At 58.4% G+C, this 15362-nt stretch overlaps 5 protein-coding genes across 5 annotated transcripts; 2 read left to right on the top strand and 3 right to left on the bottom strand.

The window, feature by feature from the left end:
• Positions 1 to 2939: 2939 nt before the first annotated feature.
• VTJ83DRAFT_4060 (uncharacterized protein) lies at positions 2940 to 4661 on the top strand (the record flags this gene model as incomplete). The annotated part of the gene is made up of 1 exon (XM_071010508.1): positions 2940 to 4661. The coding sequence occupies one exon, from the start codon at positions 2940 to 2942 to the stop codon at positions 4659 to 4661; it is 1722 nt and encodes a 573-aa protein (XP_070867938.1).
• A 1178-nt stretch (positions 4662 to 5839) lies between these two features.
• On the bottom strand, positions 5840 to 7120 carry VTJ83DRAFT_4059 (uncharacterized protein; the record flags this gene model as incomplete). Its single annotated transcript, XM_071010506.1, has 1 exon — positions 5840 to 7120. One exon carries the CDS (start codon positions 7118 to 7120, stop codon positions 5840 to 5842), a length of 1281 nt encoding a protein of 426 aa, XP_070867937.1.
• Positions 7121 to 8100: 980 nt separating this feature from the next.
• VTJ83DRAFT_4058 (uncharacterized protein) lies at positions 8101 to 9454 on the bottom strand (the record flags this gene model as incomplete). The annotated part of the gene is made up of 4 exons (XM_071010505.1): positions 8101 to 8558; positions 8634 to 8802; positions 8878 to 9169; positions 9237 to 9454. The coding sequence occupies 4 exons, from the start codon at positions 9452 to 9454 to the stop codon at positions 8101 to 8103; spliced, it is 1137 nt and encodes a 378-aa protein (XP_070867936.1).
• Positions 9455 to 12150: 2696 nt separating this feature from the next.
• Positions 12151 to 12866, top strand: VTJ83DRAFT_4057 (uncharacterized protein; the record flags this gene model as incomplete). The annotated part of the gene is made up of 2 exons (XM_071010504.1): positions 12151 to 12505; positions 12673 to 12866. 2 exons carry the CDS (start codon positions 12151 to 12153, stop codon positions 12864 to 12866), a joined length of 549 nt encoding a protein of 182 aa, XP_070867935.1.
• Positions 12867 to 13634: 768 nt separating this feature from the next.
• Positions 13635 to 14325, bottom strand: VTJ83DRAFT_4056 (uncharacterized protein; the record flags this gene model as incomplete). The annotated part of the gene is made up of 2 exons (XM_071010503.1): positions 13635 to 13953; positions 14042 to 14325. 2 exons carry the CDS (start codon positions 14323 to 14325, stop codon positions 13635 to 13637), a joined length of 603 nt encoding a protein of 200 aa, XP_070867934.1.
• Positions 14326 to 15362: the final 1037 nt, after the last annotated feature.

The raw sequence follows: 15362 nt of genomic DNA, 5'->3' as shown, positions 1-15362 counted from the left end.
TTGGGACCTCGTCGAATTCCACGTCTTCTGGAACCTTTCCGTTCTTGTCTCCACCGCGCAGCTCCATGCTCCGAAGAATTGAGATTGAAAGGTAAAAAAATAAAAAAAGAGCACCTGGCAAAAACCGTTGAGAAGTCTCGGCGCGAGTTGGTGCGTGGCTCTTCACGTCGCAACCACTTGCCCCCCCCCGTGTTGATCCTCCGGTCCGAGCAGCAAGGTCACCATGGTTGCAGCGGAGTGGGCTGAGGCTAGGGTTCGTGCGGAGGTAAGACAGGCCCGCCGAGCGTGTTTCATGATGAACACCGCCCAGCCCTGGTGGAGCTATTAATAACGTTGGTTGAGGGAACCCATCGAGCCCGGCTCAACTGGGCCGAATGAGTTGGGCGTCAGACTGCGGTACCCAAACACAAGGCCTCACCGATCGTGAAGGGCTGAAAGCAAGTGAGATGATGGATCGGTTTGTCTTTTCCAATGGGTCGTCTGGTGGGATTCCTCGTGTCGGCGATGGATGGCTCTTGCAGCCGACCACCGAAACAGGGCACCCGCAGCCACACGATGCAACCCCGTGCGAAGGACTCAGGGGCACATGCAGGCCAGCAGATGGCCCAAACCTGAGGCCATGGCTCCCACCCGAGGCCCAAATCTGATGGACATTGAGATGCTCACTGTTGAAACTGAGCACGATGTTGGACTACGATGTCCCCCCCCCCCCTTCACTACGCTACACTACACTATCGTTGAATGGTGCTGTTTCAGATCCCATCGTGGGGTCCCAAAGCCGTTGTTTTTGCGCAGGCTTCCCGATCCGAAACGGACATGCCGAAGTTGGCTTCTTTAGCTGTGACCCCTTGCTCCTCGCTTCGGGAGACGGGCCTTGTCGCCGCCAAGGCGGATGCTGTGCTGTTCTTTTCTTCAGCAAACCAGGAATTCCCTGCGCAAATCCTCGCGGAGGATTCCAGACACCCTTCCGAGCGCATGGAATCGCAATATGGAAAGAAGTCCGTCTCCATGCATGCGGGTACCGTCGAGGGAGCGGATGGGCCTTGCGATCTGGACAAGAGGTGCAGAGCGACGCAATGCCAGAGCGAATGTGAGACAATGCAGTGGCAGCGGAAGGGCCCCTGCGACAGAGATCCATCACAGCCCGGCCCAGGATCCTCGTTGGCTTTGCACCCCTCATGGAGACGCGTCCCTTGTTCGCAGTCAATGGATGGCGGCTTGATGTCGCCACACTCAACGCCGGTATCGATGCTTGCCACAGCAGTTTGATGTCGGTCCAGTGTGCATCGCCCACGCGAGATGCATGCACCGCAAAAGACGAAGCCGAGCTGCGCCGGATGGTGGGATTCGCCCTCGGCTCTCCTGATCCTCGAATGCTGGGCGTCGCGGGCGCCTATTGGCCAGGAGACGCCAGCACCTCGCCAGGTTGGGACAGGCGAGGGAGCAGGTGAGCAAGTGGTCAAAGCTGAGCTCCGAGTCACCAGCCGCCGTAGCAACGAGAGCCAGGTTGCTAACGAGAATATTGGTAACATGTGAGCCTTTTTGCTAAGAAAGAGCAAAAATATTCCTTGGTCGCTTTGTCTCTGAATGGCAGTGCCGCTTATGTCATTCAGGTGGTGGGCGCATCAGAGGCCTCTTTGATTGGCCCGTCTCACGTGTTGACCCGGGGCATCCACAGGGCATCCGTTCAATCACTGGGCCGCCATCCGCTCCCTGGCTGCGACAAGCTTCCCCTGCCGCTCATCCCCTTGCCCCCCTGACCAGTCACGTTGTCAACCGACGGCCTTCCCCACTTGTGTGCGCGAGTCTTCCTGTTTTGCTCGCTTCCGAAGTCCCACTCCCATCTCTGCTCCTCTTCTTTCCTCTCCTCTCCTCCCCCTCTTCGTCTTCCTTTTCGTCCATCAACACACCACCCTTCCTTTTCGCCCTTTCCCTCTTCCCGTCTTCGTGGTGCGTCTCGTGTCGTTTTGTCCGTTGCTACCAAAGTCGATAATTCCTTTGCTTTGACAAACTCAAAAAAAAAAAAAAAAATTCAACTCTCGTCGCGCTCTCTCTCGACCCACTTGCACACACACACACACACACACACACAACTCACAACTCGACCAGACGCAACCGAAACTCGACACACAAAAAAAGGGAGGCATTTGGAAGACTTGCCACAAAGCCATCGCTTCTAATCTTGTATTTTATTTTATTTTTTTTCTTTCTCACGCACATACCATCTGCTTCGTTGCCCGCTGTTTCTGTTCTCGACTTTCTTCGATCGCGACTTGCCCTCGACGCACTCGCGCGATTTGCCCTTAATTTCTTCAACAGCCGAAAGTGCGTTGCTACGCGACCGACGACCACCTCACTTGCCCGAGGAGCATTGACCGCATCGCTGGGTAAAACCGCTTTGTGTTTCCACGACCTAAAAGAGCCCGGTTCCGAATCCCGCTGCAGGCGCTGCTTTGACGACAACCATTATTTTGCTTTCGACTCGGCACCTCAGCCCATTCCCGCTGGTTTTCGACTCCTCCGTATCGCCACTGCGTGTCTTGAACCAGGAAACCGCATTTCAGCTCCCTCGTCATTCTGCCGTCATCAGGTCAACCTGAGCTTGCACACATAGCACATAGGCTCACGCATTCTCTCTCTCACTACCGCACAATCTTTTAGCGCCGCATCGCGTTATTGCCATCCGCCGTCTTAGCACGCTTTCTTCGACTTTTCTCTGCAGCATTTTTGCCCATCATCGTTTTTTTTCGCGACTCCGAAACATCAGATAGACTCTGCCGCCAACTCGACGCTTGACGAGGCGTTCGACATAACGCAACTTTTAATACTTCGTCCTACGGCAACGTCCTGTTCACAGTCATCGATATCCAAGGCACCAGCCAGTCCTCAACACTCTGCTTGCCTCTTTCACGCACAATCAAAAAGAAAAAACAATCGCAATGGACGCTGGCAGTCTTGCTCACATGTCTCCCGCTCCCTTCAACCAGGGCCACGGCCTGCCGGCCATGGGCTCGGGTCTTGCCTCTCGCAGGGGTGGCCAGAACATTAAGCCGCTCTCTTTTGACGGCCTGAAGACGGGCACTCCTGACAACGGCCTGCCTACTCCCCGTACCAGCCGTTCTCATCTGCTTGCTGGTCTGCGCACCGCTCCGAAGTCGGCTGCCGTGTCCAACTTCCCGAACCTTCCATCGCCGACCACGCTCGGGCCTCAGGCTCGGAACCGCAACTCGATGGCCGCTGGAGCCTACGACAATACCAACCTCTACGGCCCCAAGACTTCAATTCCCCGGTTCGCTAGCCAGCAACAGCTCCCTCAGCAGCAGCAACCGCAGCAGCAGCAGCAGCAGCAGATGTACAACCCGACTCTCCCCTTCGCCCAGCAGTACACGGCAGACCAGGTGCTGGCGCCTCCCCAGATCCAGCTCGATGAGGTCCGCGACCAGATCGACCCAACTCTTCACGCCCAGCTTCTGTACACCAATGCTTATCTGACGGAGCAGCAGCAACGCCTTCAGCAGCAGCTGAGAGCTCTGCAGGCCGCTGCTCAGCAGTTCCAGGGATTGAGTCTCGGCGGCCAGGCGCCAGCGATGCAGCAGAGCTACCCAGCCATGTACCAGCAACAAATGCAGGCGTCCCAGGCCATGATGGCTCAGGCGGCTGCCCAGTCTGGCATCTATGCCGTCTATGACCAGGCTTCGGGCCAGACCCTGTACATGGATCAGGCTCAGGCTCTCAACGCACAGCTCCATGCCCAGTTGAACGCCCAGCTCGCCAACGCCTACGCCAGTGCCCAGCAGCAGCAGCAGCAGCAGCAGCAGCCTGTTGTCCCGACCCCACGCGTCCAAGTGTCCCCGCCTCCCACGAGCGCTGGCCAGCGCGTCCCGTCCCCGCCGCGGCGCTATGACTCACCGGCCGAGACTCACACACCTCTGCCGCCGCCTTCTGCCAACGCTTTCCGTCGCGGCCACAAGAAGACGCCGTCCGTTTCGACTTCCGGCAAGAATCAGCTGTCGATTACGACCAATGACGAGCCTCTCAAGTCGGCAGGTCCTAAGACAGCCTCGTTCCCCCTCATGCCTATGACGTCGGGCTACGGTCCCGGCCAGGCACGTGCTGGCGAGCATCCCATCCGTCAGCCCCGGAACCCCCCCTCGCTCGATGAGCTCAAGGCCAAGCCGACGGCCAAGCACGAAGGCAGCAAGAATTTCCTCACCCGCACGCGCCGTTCCGCTGTCGACAACTTGGTCCGGGCTGGCCTCGAGAGGCGCAAGGAGGGCCGCAGCAGCTCCGGCAGCATCAGTCCTATCTCGGAGAGCACTGAGGAGGCCATCGAGACCCCCGCTACCGACAACGAGAGCGACTCGGGCCGTAGTGGGTCTGGCAGCTTGATCGACCGTGATGAGTGCAGTCTGCCTAGCTCGAGGACGAGCACCGGCAGCTGGGGCGCCATCGGCTCCGACCGTCCCAGCTCTCGCCAGAAGGCTCACCGCTCGAGCGTCGACACCAACGCGTCTTCGGACTCGGAGAACCCGCGGGAGCCTGGCAGCTTTGCCAGCCTGCTCAAGAACAACAACCGTGTTTCCAAGGCCGAGGCCGAGGTCCAGCGTAAGGCAGCCCGCCTCGTCCTTACCAGCGCAGAGAAGCGCCGGGTCGCGGCCTAGACGGCTCTCAACCGCGGCAGATAAGCCTTGGATGGACCAAGATGCGGTGGTTCGTCTTGATGCCCCTTTTCACGATTATGCCTTTTCTTTTTCCATCTCTTCATCCGGCTGCGGGCTCCTTGGATTGAGTTGCTGCGCTCCTCGTCCCTGAGGCCTTTTCGGCCTGGCTCTTTTATGACCTCTTTTGCTGGTTCATTTCGACTCTTGCGGCGATGACCGGGACCGGATGGTCAACAATCGGTCACGTTGGAGGAGTCCTTGATTTGTTCTTTTTTATTTTTTTTGTGCGCACCATGACACGGGTCGTTTGGGTTGCATTTCTGGGAGCCGTGCTTTGATCTTCGCTTTCGATTCTTTTCATGACGTCGACGCTCTTTGTCGACCGTCTTCTTGCGAGGCTCTCCTACGCGCTTCATTTCTTGATGGTCCTTTATCACGCCTATGGCAACCTAACCTGCTCTGACGCCTGGTAAAGAGCGGGAATTGGTCTCGGGTTCTGGAAACGGGTTGTCCAAGCTCAGACCACTGGCGGTTGAACCATGGGTTTTAGGTTTGGGCCAATGAGCAAATGGGATCTTGGAGGTGGTGTTTCGGGGAGGGCAATGCAGACAGGCCCGCATCTTGTTCTCGGCCGTCTTGGTATGAGAGGGGGTGCGCACGTCCTGCTCTGGTTCTCGACCAAATGGAAAAAAAGGATTTGGGGGGGAATGCGCCAGGTTTTGGTTTGGAAGAGGGTTGGAGCTTGGTCCCTGAGATTCCGCCTGGCTTGCCTGGCTTTTTCTTGTCAATGAGTTTAGGAAGGATGGTGGTTTGATAGGGTACAATGCGCCGGGATCGCTACTGCTCGGTAGCGTTCCTTGAAGCTTCAATTCAATGTTCAGTATTGCTTAGCCGTCTCCTTGTGGGTGGGGGGGTGCCTCCTCTCCCGCTGTTGTGTGTTTGTGGCCTGTCTCTATCTCGTTCCCCTTGTCCATTTTAGTTTGGTCCCTGAAGGTAGGTTGTCACTCGTCCCAGAGCCTCACCTGTTCCAGCGTAGCGCTGTTGAGATGTTGAGTGACATATCGCGACATGATCCTTCTCCCTTTCTAGGTATCCAGAGTTTGAGCCGATGCTGTCATTCACAGAGGGCCATGGGCTTAAGGCCACCTTGAATACCCTTCAATGCCCGTCGCTCCAGCTCAATTCTCCGGCATTGGTGCCCAAACCTCAAAGTTCACCCCGCGTTCTTCCATCTCCCGCCGGAGCTTTCTTGCTTCCTTTACGTCCCACCACCGTTTCCAGTCCCAGTCCGTGGGGTTGCCCGTGATCTCCAGAACAAAGGACCTGAGCCTGGGGAAGCCCTTCGGCTTGCGCGAGCGAAACAACGAGACAATCTCGGATAGCGCTGGCTTTTCCTGTTCGTATTCTTGAACATGCTCCTCCCATGAGTCGGTCCAACTCAAGCCCGAAGGCCCGCCGAGCCGGAAGTGGAGGTGGGTGAGATGCGGGAAAGCAACAAAGAAATCCACCATGAGATCCGGGTGGAGCTCGCTGTCTCTGACGGTGAGGTGCGTGACACTCGGAACGGCGAAGTCGACCCCGAACCCTTCAACGTGCCGGGGCGCCGGTTGATCTTCCAACTCTTGGGCCCCCTCCTCTGCTCCCTCCTCCCCCTGCAGCTGGGGTCCTGTCTCCATCTCGGGCGCATAGATCTGGAGACGCTCTCTGCCGGACGAGCTTTCATAGTAATACTCCATTTCCAACACCACCGTCTCAAGGTTATGGCCCGCGGCGGCAAACACCCTCTCCGCGTCAGTCATCCAAAAGCATGCGCCCAAATGAAGATGCCGCAGCCGAGGCAGCGACCCGGGCTTGTTGAAGCGGAGATCCTGACTACCAGCCGGATGGATGGCGAGCGCCTCGAGGTTCGGGAGCATGCTGGCGATCAAGCTCAACACCAGGTCGCTGTCTCTGAAGAACAGCTGCTCAAACGTGACTTCACGGGCCGCCTGGTCCCTCGTCTCACCGTAACTAGGACACGCGGCGAGGTACTGCGCCCTACGCTTCTCAAACAGCTCTACGAGGATGGCGTTGTCTCCGGAAAAGCCGTAATCAGAGCCGTTTATGAAGCGAGCGCCAGCGTTGACCCAGCGCAGCGAACGGACGTGGCGGGCCAGGTCGGGGCGCGTGGCCAGCGTGGGCACGAGCTTCATCCAGAGGTACGGCTGCTCCAGGTGGTGGTAGAGGTGGCGGGTCGCCACGGCGGAAAGGCGGCGCGACGTGAGGCAGAGGGCCGTTAGGGTGGCCTTGAGACGGCGGTGGCATGGTGGAGCGTTTTGCCCTAGGGGTGGCGCCGGCGGGCAGTCGCAGGAGTTGCGGTCGAGGCAGGTCGATCGGTCTAAGTCGGGGTTGCGATCGCGACAGATGGCGGCGACGATGGCCTCGAGAAGCTCGTTGGGGAGGTCGTAGAGGGGAAACATGGTGATGATGGCGTGGAAGCCAAATGGGTGCCGTGGGACTAGCGACTAGCAGGTATGCAGAAAGAGTTCATAATGTCTCACAAGCGCTGCTCCTATATTTATTCAGCCCCGCCCTCCGCCCCGCCCCCCCCCCCCCCCCCCTCCCAAATCAATCAAGCATACGAGGCCATTCCCGCGACCCTAGATGCGCAGATGTTGTCGTTGAGATGGCTGATGGTGGTTCTGGCTTGGCTGTTCTTTTTCTTTGTCACAGATCACCTTAGAGCCAATGTTTCATAGCGATTAGGGAATTAGGGAAAAGGCGATGGCAAAAAGGCTGGGGGTTGAAAAGGATGAGGCCTGAGAGAAGTGATGTTGCAGTAGCAGGTATATATGGTGCACTAGCTAATGGCAGCATTAGCGGATCCGTTTTTGCTGTCACAAGTGAACAGATTAATTATCGGGTGTTTGGCACGCCTAATACTTGCCATTGGAATATCCGAGAGACTTCAAAGTTTGTGCACCTACAAGGTGTGACGTATTAAGGAACAGATCAAGACAAGACTGAGTGGCAGTGGGCGGGTCGCATGAGAACTATTAACTAATAGTTAATTATTAGTTGATGCCATCGCTCCGGATTCCATCGTTGTATTTCCCTCCGAGTCCCGGCTCCAACACCAAGTAATATGGACAAGGCTAGCGCGAGATGTCAAGTCGACCAAGAATGCACATGACTCGTCACATTCCTATCGCCGCATTGTATTCATGATATTACACATTTGCGGCCGACGACGCTCCGTCGTCGTCACTCTTGGCACGCAAAGCACTCGCACAACGGGCCCAAAGCTCATTCCACGCGATGTCACTTGGAACAATCAACTGTGTTGGAGACTGTCACTACCACTATTCCTACCATACTCGCTCTATGGCCTCGTCGTCACACCATTTCCTCCTTCACCCCTGATCCATCCTTGTTTTCCGGAATCGCCTCAATCTTGTATTTACTGAGCACCCGCCGCACGCGCCGCCCTCCTGCGGCCCCAAGGCCAGGGCCAGCCACCGCCGGGGAAGCCAGGGAAGCCAGGGAAGAAGCCGCCGCCGGGCTGAACGGGGCCGGTGGGGTTCATGACACCGCCATTCTCAGTCCAGAAAGCGGCCGGGTTGACGGGCTTGTTGGCGTTGACGTCGACACCGAAACGGATCCAGGCGAAGATGCCGTCGGCCAGGTTGTTGGGGTTGATGTAGGCGTAGCGCAGAATCGGGTCGTCGCCGTTAGCGCCCTGGCGGAAGAGGAAGTCGTTGACGTTCTGGACGATGGGCATGCGGTTGGTGTTGTAGGGGGGCAGGGACTCGACGGCGCTGATGAGCGACTGGTCGAAGTAGATCTGGCCGATCTGAGCGGCGCGGCCGCCGGTGATGGTGTTGTTGGGCTGGCGAGTGGCGCCAATGTAGACGACGGCTGGGAAAGGGTTAGCTAATTGTTTGTTTCCGGGTTGCTTGGGAGTCGGGGGGAGCGAAAGGGGGAGTCTCGTACTGTGGATGTGGGTGGCACGGCCGTCGTAGTGACCCGGGAAGAGCGAGTCAAAAGAAGCAATGCCGTGGTTGTCGGTCGGCTGCACGCCACGGAGGGTGGTGCCCTGGAGGATGGAGGCATCGTTGGGGTCACCCATGCCGGGGTAGCCCTGGACACCGACGTAGATACCCTGGAAGAGGTTCAATGTCAGCATGGGCAAGCCCACCACCACAGCGGCCGTCCCGTTTTAGGAGGATGGACTCACCGTCGAGTTGGAGCTCCAGATGTCGACCCAGGCGTTGGGCACGACCTGGCAGGTGCGGTAGTCGATGACCTGAATGGCCAGGGTCATGGGCACACCGCGCTCGCCGTTGGTGATGTCCTTGCGGATCTCCTCGCCCTTGACGTAGAGCGGGCCAAGGTCGACGGTGGGGGTGAGAACGCAAGTGCCCGAGTCGGAGAAGAGCGTGCTAAGATCCATGCCCTTGGTCACCGTCTTGTTGCTCTTGTGGTCGATGCGCGAGACCGAGAGGTAGTCACGCGGGCTGATCTTGGCCCTGGAGAAGAAACGCTCGTGTTAGGCACGCCTGTCGTCGCACACCGTTTCCTCTTGGAGCCACTCACTTCTCGACGATGCCCAGCGACCGCCGCAGCCGGGCGAGCTCGGAACCGTGGATCTCGACGGTGCGCTTGATGAACTCGGGCTCCTGGAACTTGCCGGCGCAGTGGTCGAGGTTGCGCCTGTAGAGCGGACCCTGAGGGACGACATCCTTGTGGCCCGGGTGGGCAACGGCCGGGGCGGCGGCGAGCAGAGCGCTCGCGAGGATGTTCTTGAGCGACATGGCGTCCTGGCTCTCTCTCTCTCTCTCTCTCTCTGACTCTGGCTTGATGTCGGGGAGGCTCACGAGGAGTTAGATGCGCGCGGTTGCAGACCAAGATCAAGAGGGGGGAAGGACGCCGCTCGGAACAGGAGGGGAGGGACGGTTTATTTACCTTGCAGCCTGCCCCTCTCTCCTTCTCCTCCTCCTCCTCCTCTTCCTCCTCCTGCTCTTCCGTTGCCATTCCTTTCAACCCCGGCAACCGAGCTTACGCAGCACTTCACTTTGCACACCCGCGACATGCGACACTGGTTGCCCCATCCGCCACATGGTCTCCCGGCTCTGGCCTCCGAGGCCCCCCCCCCCCCCCCCCAGTGGAAACCTCGATCAATATCCGGGTCGCATCATGGCAATTCACCCGAGGGCAGGTGGCCCTGTCGGGCCCGGGTGAAGGCAAGGGGGGGTTTGGGGGGCGGGTTGTGAGGGGGGGTATACTCCCTGGCCAGGTGAAAAGCGAAAAGACGCGTCGTTACCGCCCTCCCCTCTAGGCCGGATTGTTTTGAGGAGCATGTACAAGCATGTACGAGCCTGTAGTATACTGTCTGGGCGGCGTAGAAACCACACGTTGCCGCCCCGCTTGCATATGGCGCCAACGTCGTCCCTGAATCGCCGCGGAGCTGATTGGCCTCGATGCGTCAGAACCCCCCGGCGTGCGTGCCCTCGGCGCCGTGCCGCCAAGACCGTTTCCCCGGATTTCAATCTATGTGTAAGGGTGCGAGGTGCCGGTGGCGAATCGGGTCGTCCGGCGAAGCACGGCCGTTTTAAACGCCGGTTAAAACAAAGAGCTGGTGGAACAGAGTGAAACAGGGCATGTCGCCCACCGTCCAACCGCCCTCTTCTGCAAATCCGAACCGGCCCTGAAAACCCTGGTACCGTGCAGGAAGACGGTGGGACTGCTACGATGGCATTCCGCGGTATATTGCCCGACGTGTTGCCGTTGCAACGCTCGCCCAGCATGACGACTACTCCCCTCCCCCCCCCCCCGGCTTCCACTGTACCCTGGGTATTATCCAAAGGCTTGAGCGGCGCGGCGTCATCTAGATGGCGGCTTGCGAGCCGCCGTTCTCGGCAGTTGGGTCTCGTTAGCAGCCGATAGGAACCCTCCGGTTCGCTGGACAGTCCATTTCCCCGGCCGCCGGCCTTGCTGGCGTTGCGCTGCTCTTCTCGACCCTTTGCAGGATGCTACCACCCTGGATCCCGGCCAAAGATGCCCAACTGGGCAGCTCTCATTGCCGAGTTCCGATCGCTTGTTGAGCTTGCTGCTGCTTGTTTCCCACCCCCGATCCATGGCGCCGAGCTATCTTGCCAATCGTGGACGGCGGAAGAGATCCTCTCGTCCCACTCCTTTTCTTCGCCTTTCCCGTTCCAGGATCCGTCGATATTGACGTGGTGTTTGCACTACGTAGTGCGTACCATGCAGTCAGCTTCGCCACAACGGCGGCGGGTAAAAAGGTGTATTCAAAGTTAGGTGCCCATGATAGTGGGACAGTTAAGAAGGCGGCGTCCAGCCGGGCAGGTGAACCGACGCTCGGCCGCAGCTAGACGAGGCTGCGAGGTTCCGCCATCATTCTCGGATGGGACCTAGTATATCACTGCTGACGACGACTTGCATTCGGCGCGACGCAATTGGCCCGGAAGCAACTTGACGTTTCGGTCCATGGACGCCCTCTGGGGCTGTCATGTGTACAAGACTGCTGGCTCCGTTGTGTTCAAGGGGCTCGACATCGCAGATCGTGGTGCTTTGTCATACCCTGTCGCACAGCAGCAGCTCGCCTCCTAGGAGGATCGGGTCTGCAATATCGACGATACAAAACATCGAACCACGCTTCGTCGGTATTGCCCGCAACGGCTGGCCGTGATGCTATGCGCCGGGCCTTGATGGCGTCGTCAGCGGTCCACAATGGAATTCAAAGCACAATCAATGCTCGAGCTGGAGAGAAGAAGCAGATAGCTGCCGTGGAATAATAGCCAGGCGAAGAGTGTCTTTCCAAACGCCCACTACCTTAATTTTCGGGGCATGGACGGGAGCAAAGCTTATCGCAGCGAGCGTTCCGAGAGACAGATGGCGGCTCTACGGAATGGCCTGTTGAGTTCCCGATGCCTTGTCCCCATCGCCATGTTCGCGCATCTTGACAAAGCAGGTTGATTGAATAGCCCGATGGACCAAACACGCGCTCCGCGACAACCTCCAACCGCTGGCCCTGGGGGATGGACATACAAACCTACGTAGTTCTGACACGGGAAATGACATCATCGTATAGCTCTTTAGGAAGCAAACACGACACTGTGAACAAGCTCTGCGAGGCCCGGTGGGTTGCTCCTCGCCTTGTGTCTTGTCAATCCCCATCGCGAAACCCCAGCCCCCGCCGGCCCATTCAAAAGCGTGGCGTCGGCAGCCGGGCGGCAGCCGGCAATCTCAGGTCTTGGCCTGCATCGTCCGATGCCAATTCCGCGGCCTCTGTGCTCCCGCACGGTTCCATCCGAATGGCTTGTTTTGCGGAGCGGAGCAGACCTTTGCGATGATCATCTCGGCCATGGTTCCGAGGTGGGCGTCTTTCCAACGACGATCCACCACAATAACCCGGCTGCTACACTGCTGCCCGGCGTCCCAGACAGCACGCACGGCCGCGTTTGGGAGAAGCAGAACAAGCCCAACGGCAATGCCCGCCGAAACAACTACGCCCGCCGCCCCGGCCCCGGCTCCGGTTCCGGCTCCGGCTCAGCAACAGCCGTGGTACGCGGCCTACCCCGCCCCCAAGTCCGAAGTCGTCACCATCTCGCGCGACGAGGTCCTCTCGCTGCTCAAGACGGCCGCTTCTTCTTCAGCATCATCATCTTCTGAGTCGGCACAAGGAAAGCGAGACTTTGTGCTCATCGACCTGCGCCGCAACGACTTTGAGGGTGGCACCATCCGCGGTTCGGTCAACCTGCCGGCGCAGAGCTTGCCGTTGACCTTGCCGTCGGTGTACGAGCTGTTCAAAGCGGCTGGCGTGAGGAAGGTGATTTGGTACTGTGGTAGGTCGGCTCCTGATGAGTGGTTATTATTGCTCGTTTGCTGGGAATGGTTTGGTGGCTGGCTGTTGCTGGGACGTCAACCCATTCCGAGCAAGGTATCCGTCGGCTGTGATCCTCCCCAGCATGGCTTAGATAGCTTCACGGACCTAATTCCTCATGCATCACAGGCTCATCCACCGGCCGAGGCAGCCGCGCTACAGGCTGGATGGCCGACCATATCGCGAGTGTGGGCGACAAGGAGATGCAGAGCCTGGCGCTCGCCGGGGGCATCAAAGGGTGGGCGGCGGCGGGTCCTGAGTTTGTTGAGTGGATGGACGGCTATGACGCTGCCGTGTGGGAGAAGAGCGTTCCTAAGAGTTGAGTTCGAGAAGTAGAGACAGTCAATGAAACCGCCAGGATGTTGTTGCAAATCGGATGTTCTTTAGCTACCAAGACAGTACATGGAATCACAAAAAAAAAAAAAAAAAAAAAAAATGGCGCTTGTTCGTATGAACTTGGACCCAAGACTCTTGCGAATGCTCTCAAGCCCGTGATAGTCCCACCCACTGGGCTCCAGGACAGCCCTGAGGTGCGGCGACGGCCTGAAACAGACCCGGGGGTTGAGACTTCTGCCGGATTGTTAACGCTCTTCAGCATGGTTTCCCGGTGTTGGTCTCAGATTTCCGAAGCCTAACAAACAGAAACGGGCCATTGATGGGTTTTTTCCGGCCATCAAGTGTCATACACACCATCACCAGGGCCACCCTCATCCCCCCCCTTGGCGCGATGTTTCACTCTGTCGTGGGTAGTTATGCTTGCCAGCCCCCCTGCGTATTACCCCAGATCTTGGAGGATCCCTTTCATCCGGCCGGCGCTCGCGCCGGATGCGAGCAAGACCCGACCGGGCTACCTCTCCTGCCGAGCATACCGACATCCTCTTGCCGAGGGAAAATCGGGGTGCGGCGTCAGCCGTGGGTGGTCGGTTGTTTTTTTTTTCGTTCGCAGGTGAAAACATCGTCGTCATCATCCCCGGCGTCTTTGCTGTATACAACAGGTGCTCGGGCAGCGCAGTCCCGCCTTATCGTAAGCGCGAATCGTCGGTGTGACAGCGAGCGTCCTTGTATCGTCACCGCCAACCTGCCCCCCCGGCTCAATGCGGCGCCGGCTGCGGATTATTCCCCACCGTCTTGTACAAATCCCGCAGCTCAAACGCCTCGTGTCCACCCTCGGGCACCTCGCCGATCACGCGCGCCGGCTGGCCTGCAACGATGCTGAAGCTCGGGATGACCATGTTGGGGGGCACCACGGTGCCGTCGAGGATGCGCACGTAGTCCTTGATGATGGCAAACTCCCCAATTACCGACCCGGCGCCGATGTGCACGTGGCTTCCGATCGAGGCGGCCTGGACGACGGAGCCGGCGCCGATGAAGACGTGATCGCCCATACGGAGGGGCATATAGGTAAAGGCTCTGGAACATGGGTGGCAACCCTGGTCAGCGCGATGGCCCGTTGACAAAGAGGAGGGAGAGGCCAACAAAAAAGAAAAAAAAGGCTCACCCCTTGTACAGCCTCCCCGGCGGGCGCAGGCAACAGTTACGGCTCAAGAAGCAGTACCGGCCGATGGAGATGGCCGTGTTGTTCTGCGGCGCAGCGTTGCCGCCAGACTGCGACGAAGGATGGATGGTGCGGACGAGGTCGCCGCGGATGATGGCGTCGGGCTGGATGACGGTCTTTCCGCCGAGCATGATGTTCTGGGTGCCGACAAGCGTGGCCTTGCGTGCTACCTTGTTGCCGGTGTCGGTCTCGATGTACTCGCCCCTCGGGGGCCGGCGGGACGACATTGTGGCGGCGAGGTATGCGCCTCTCTCTTGAACGTTTGGGTATGGATCTTGTGAGAATGGCCCGGTTTGGCCTGCGGGTCAAGCTGCTGTCAGGCTGCTGTCAAGCGTCGAGGCTTGAGCTTGTCGCGGTTTGTCGCGGCTGTGGGAATGTCGGGCGACGCGTTGGTTGATAGGTCGTTAGCTAACTACTCTTCTCGTCTCGAACGCCAACGTCGTGCCCCACTCTTTGTTGAGCCCACATCTCCCATACATAACCCGAACCCTCTCTCGCAGTCATGACATCGTTCGGCACATAATAAGGTGTGCGCTTCAACAAAGCTGCATAGGTCCGCCTCAAAAATCGTACCAGAGGCTGTTTTGCAACTCATGACGGTCACCGGGAGAAAAGGGTTCCCATGGTGTATATCTCGTTCAGGGGGGGTGATCGGGGACTGCAGGGTCCTGTATATACATACACAGTAGATCGTCCCTATCCATGAAATACATGTTTCTGCAGCATCATTGCTATTACCTGAAGGACAGGTAGGTAGCCGAGACATTCCCGGGAAAGCGAAGCAAAAATGATACCGTCAGGTACCTGACCTGAACTTCGTTGGCAAGAAACCCAAGCTGACCCAGCCTAGGGTACCTTACATGCCCGGTCTTAGTGGCCGGTCTGTTCCTGTGACGAAGAGCCCCGAAACCTCAAGCGCAAAGCTTCAAGCTTCTCAGCTGGGTCTGGAGCCAAGCCCCAGCGTTTCTTCGCATTGATAACTTCGAAGCGGATGCCGCGCTCTGCTAACCTGAAGCCCAGCTTTTGGATCTCCTCTTGCCCCCAGAACTTGCGCCAGCTGCGATTCAGGCTCACATCGAGACAAAACTCCTGCATCCGGGGAGCGAGGCTCAAGATCAGGTCTCCCGCAGCAGCCAATCCGAATTGCAGGTCGGTCACCATTAGGTCAGTGGCCAGTTGGTATCGAAAAGACTCGAGCTGTTGACATGCACAGAGAAACATCCGGAGCCCTGTCGCATCCATTATGCTCCTCCGGCAGTCCAGC

Source organism: Remersonia thermophila, chromosome 3 (genome assembly GCF_042764415.1).
Source record: "Remersonia thermophila strain ATCC 22073 chromosome 3, whole genome shotgun sequence".
In the NCBI taxonomy this organism is placed as follows: domain Eukaryota; kingdom Fungi; phylum Ascomycota; class Sordariomycetes; order Sordariales; family Chaetomiaceae; genus Remersonia; species Remersonia thermophila.
The sequence above is the reverse complement of the archived record's forward strand: the minus strand, read 5'-3'. Positions and strand labels throughout refer to the sequence as shown.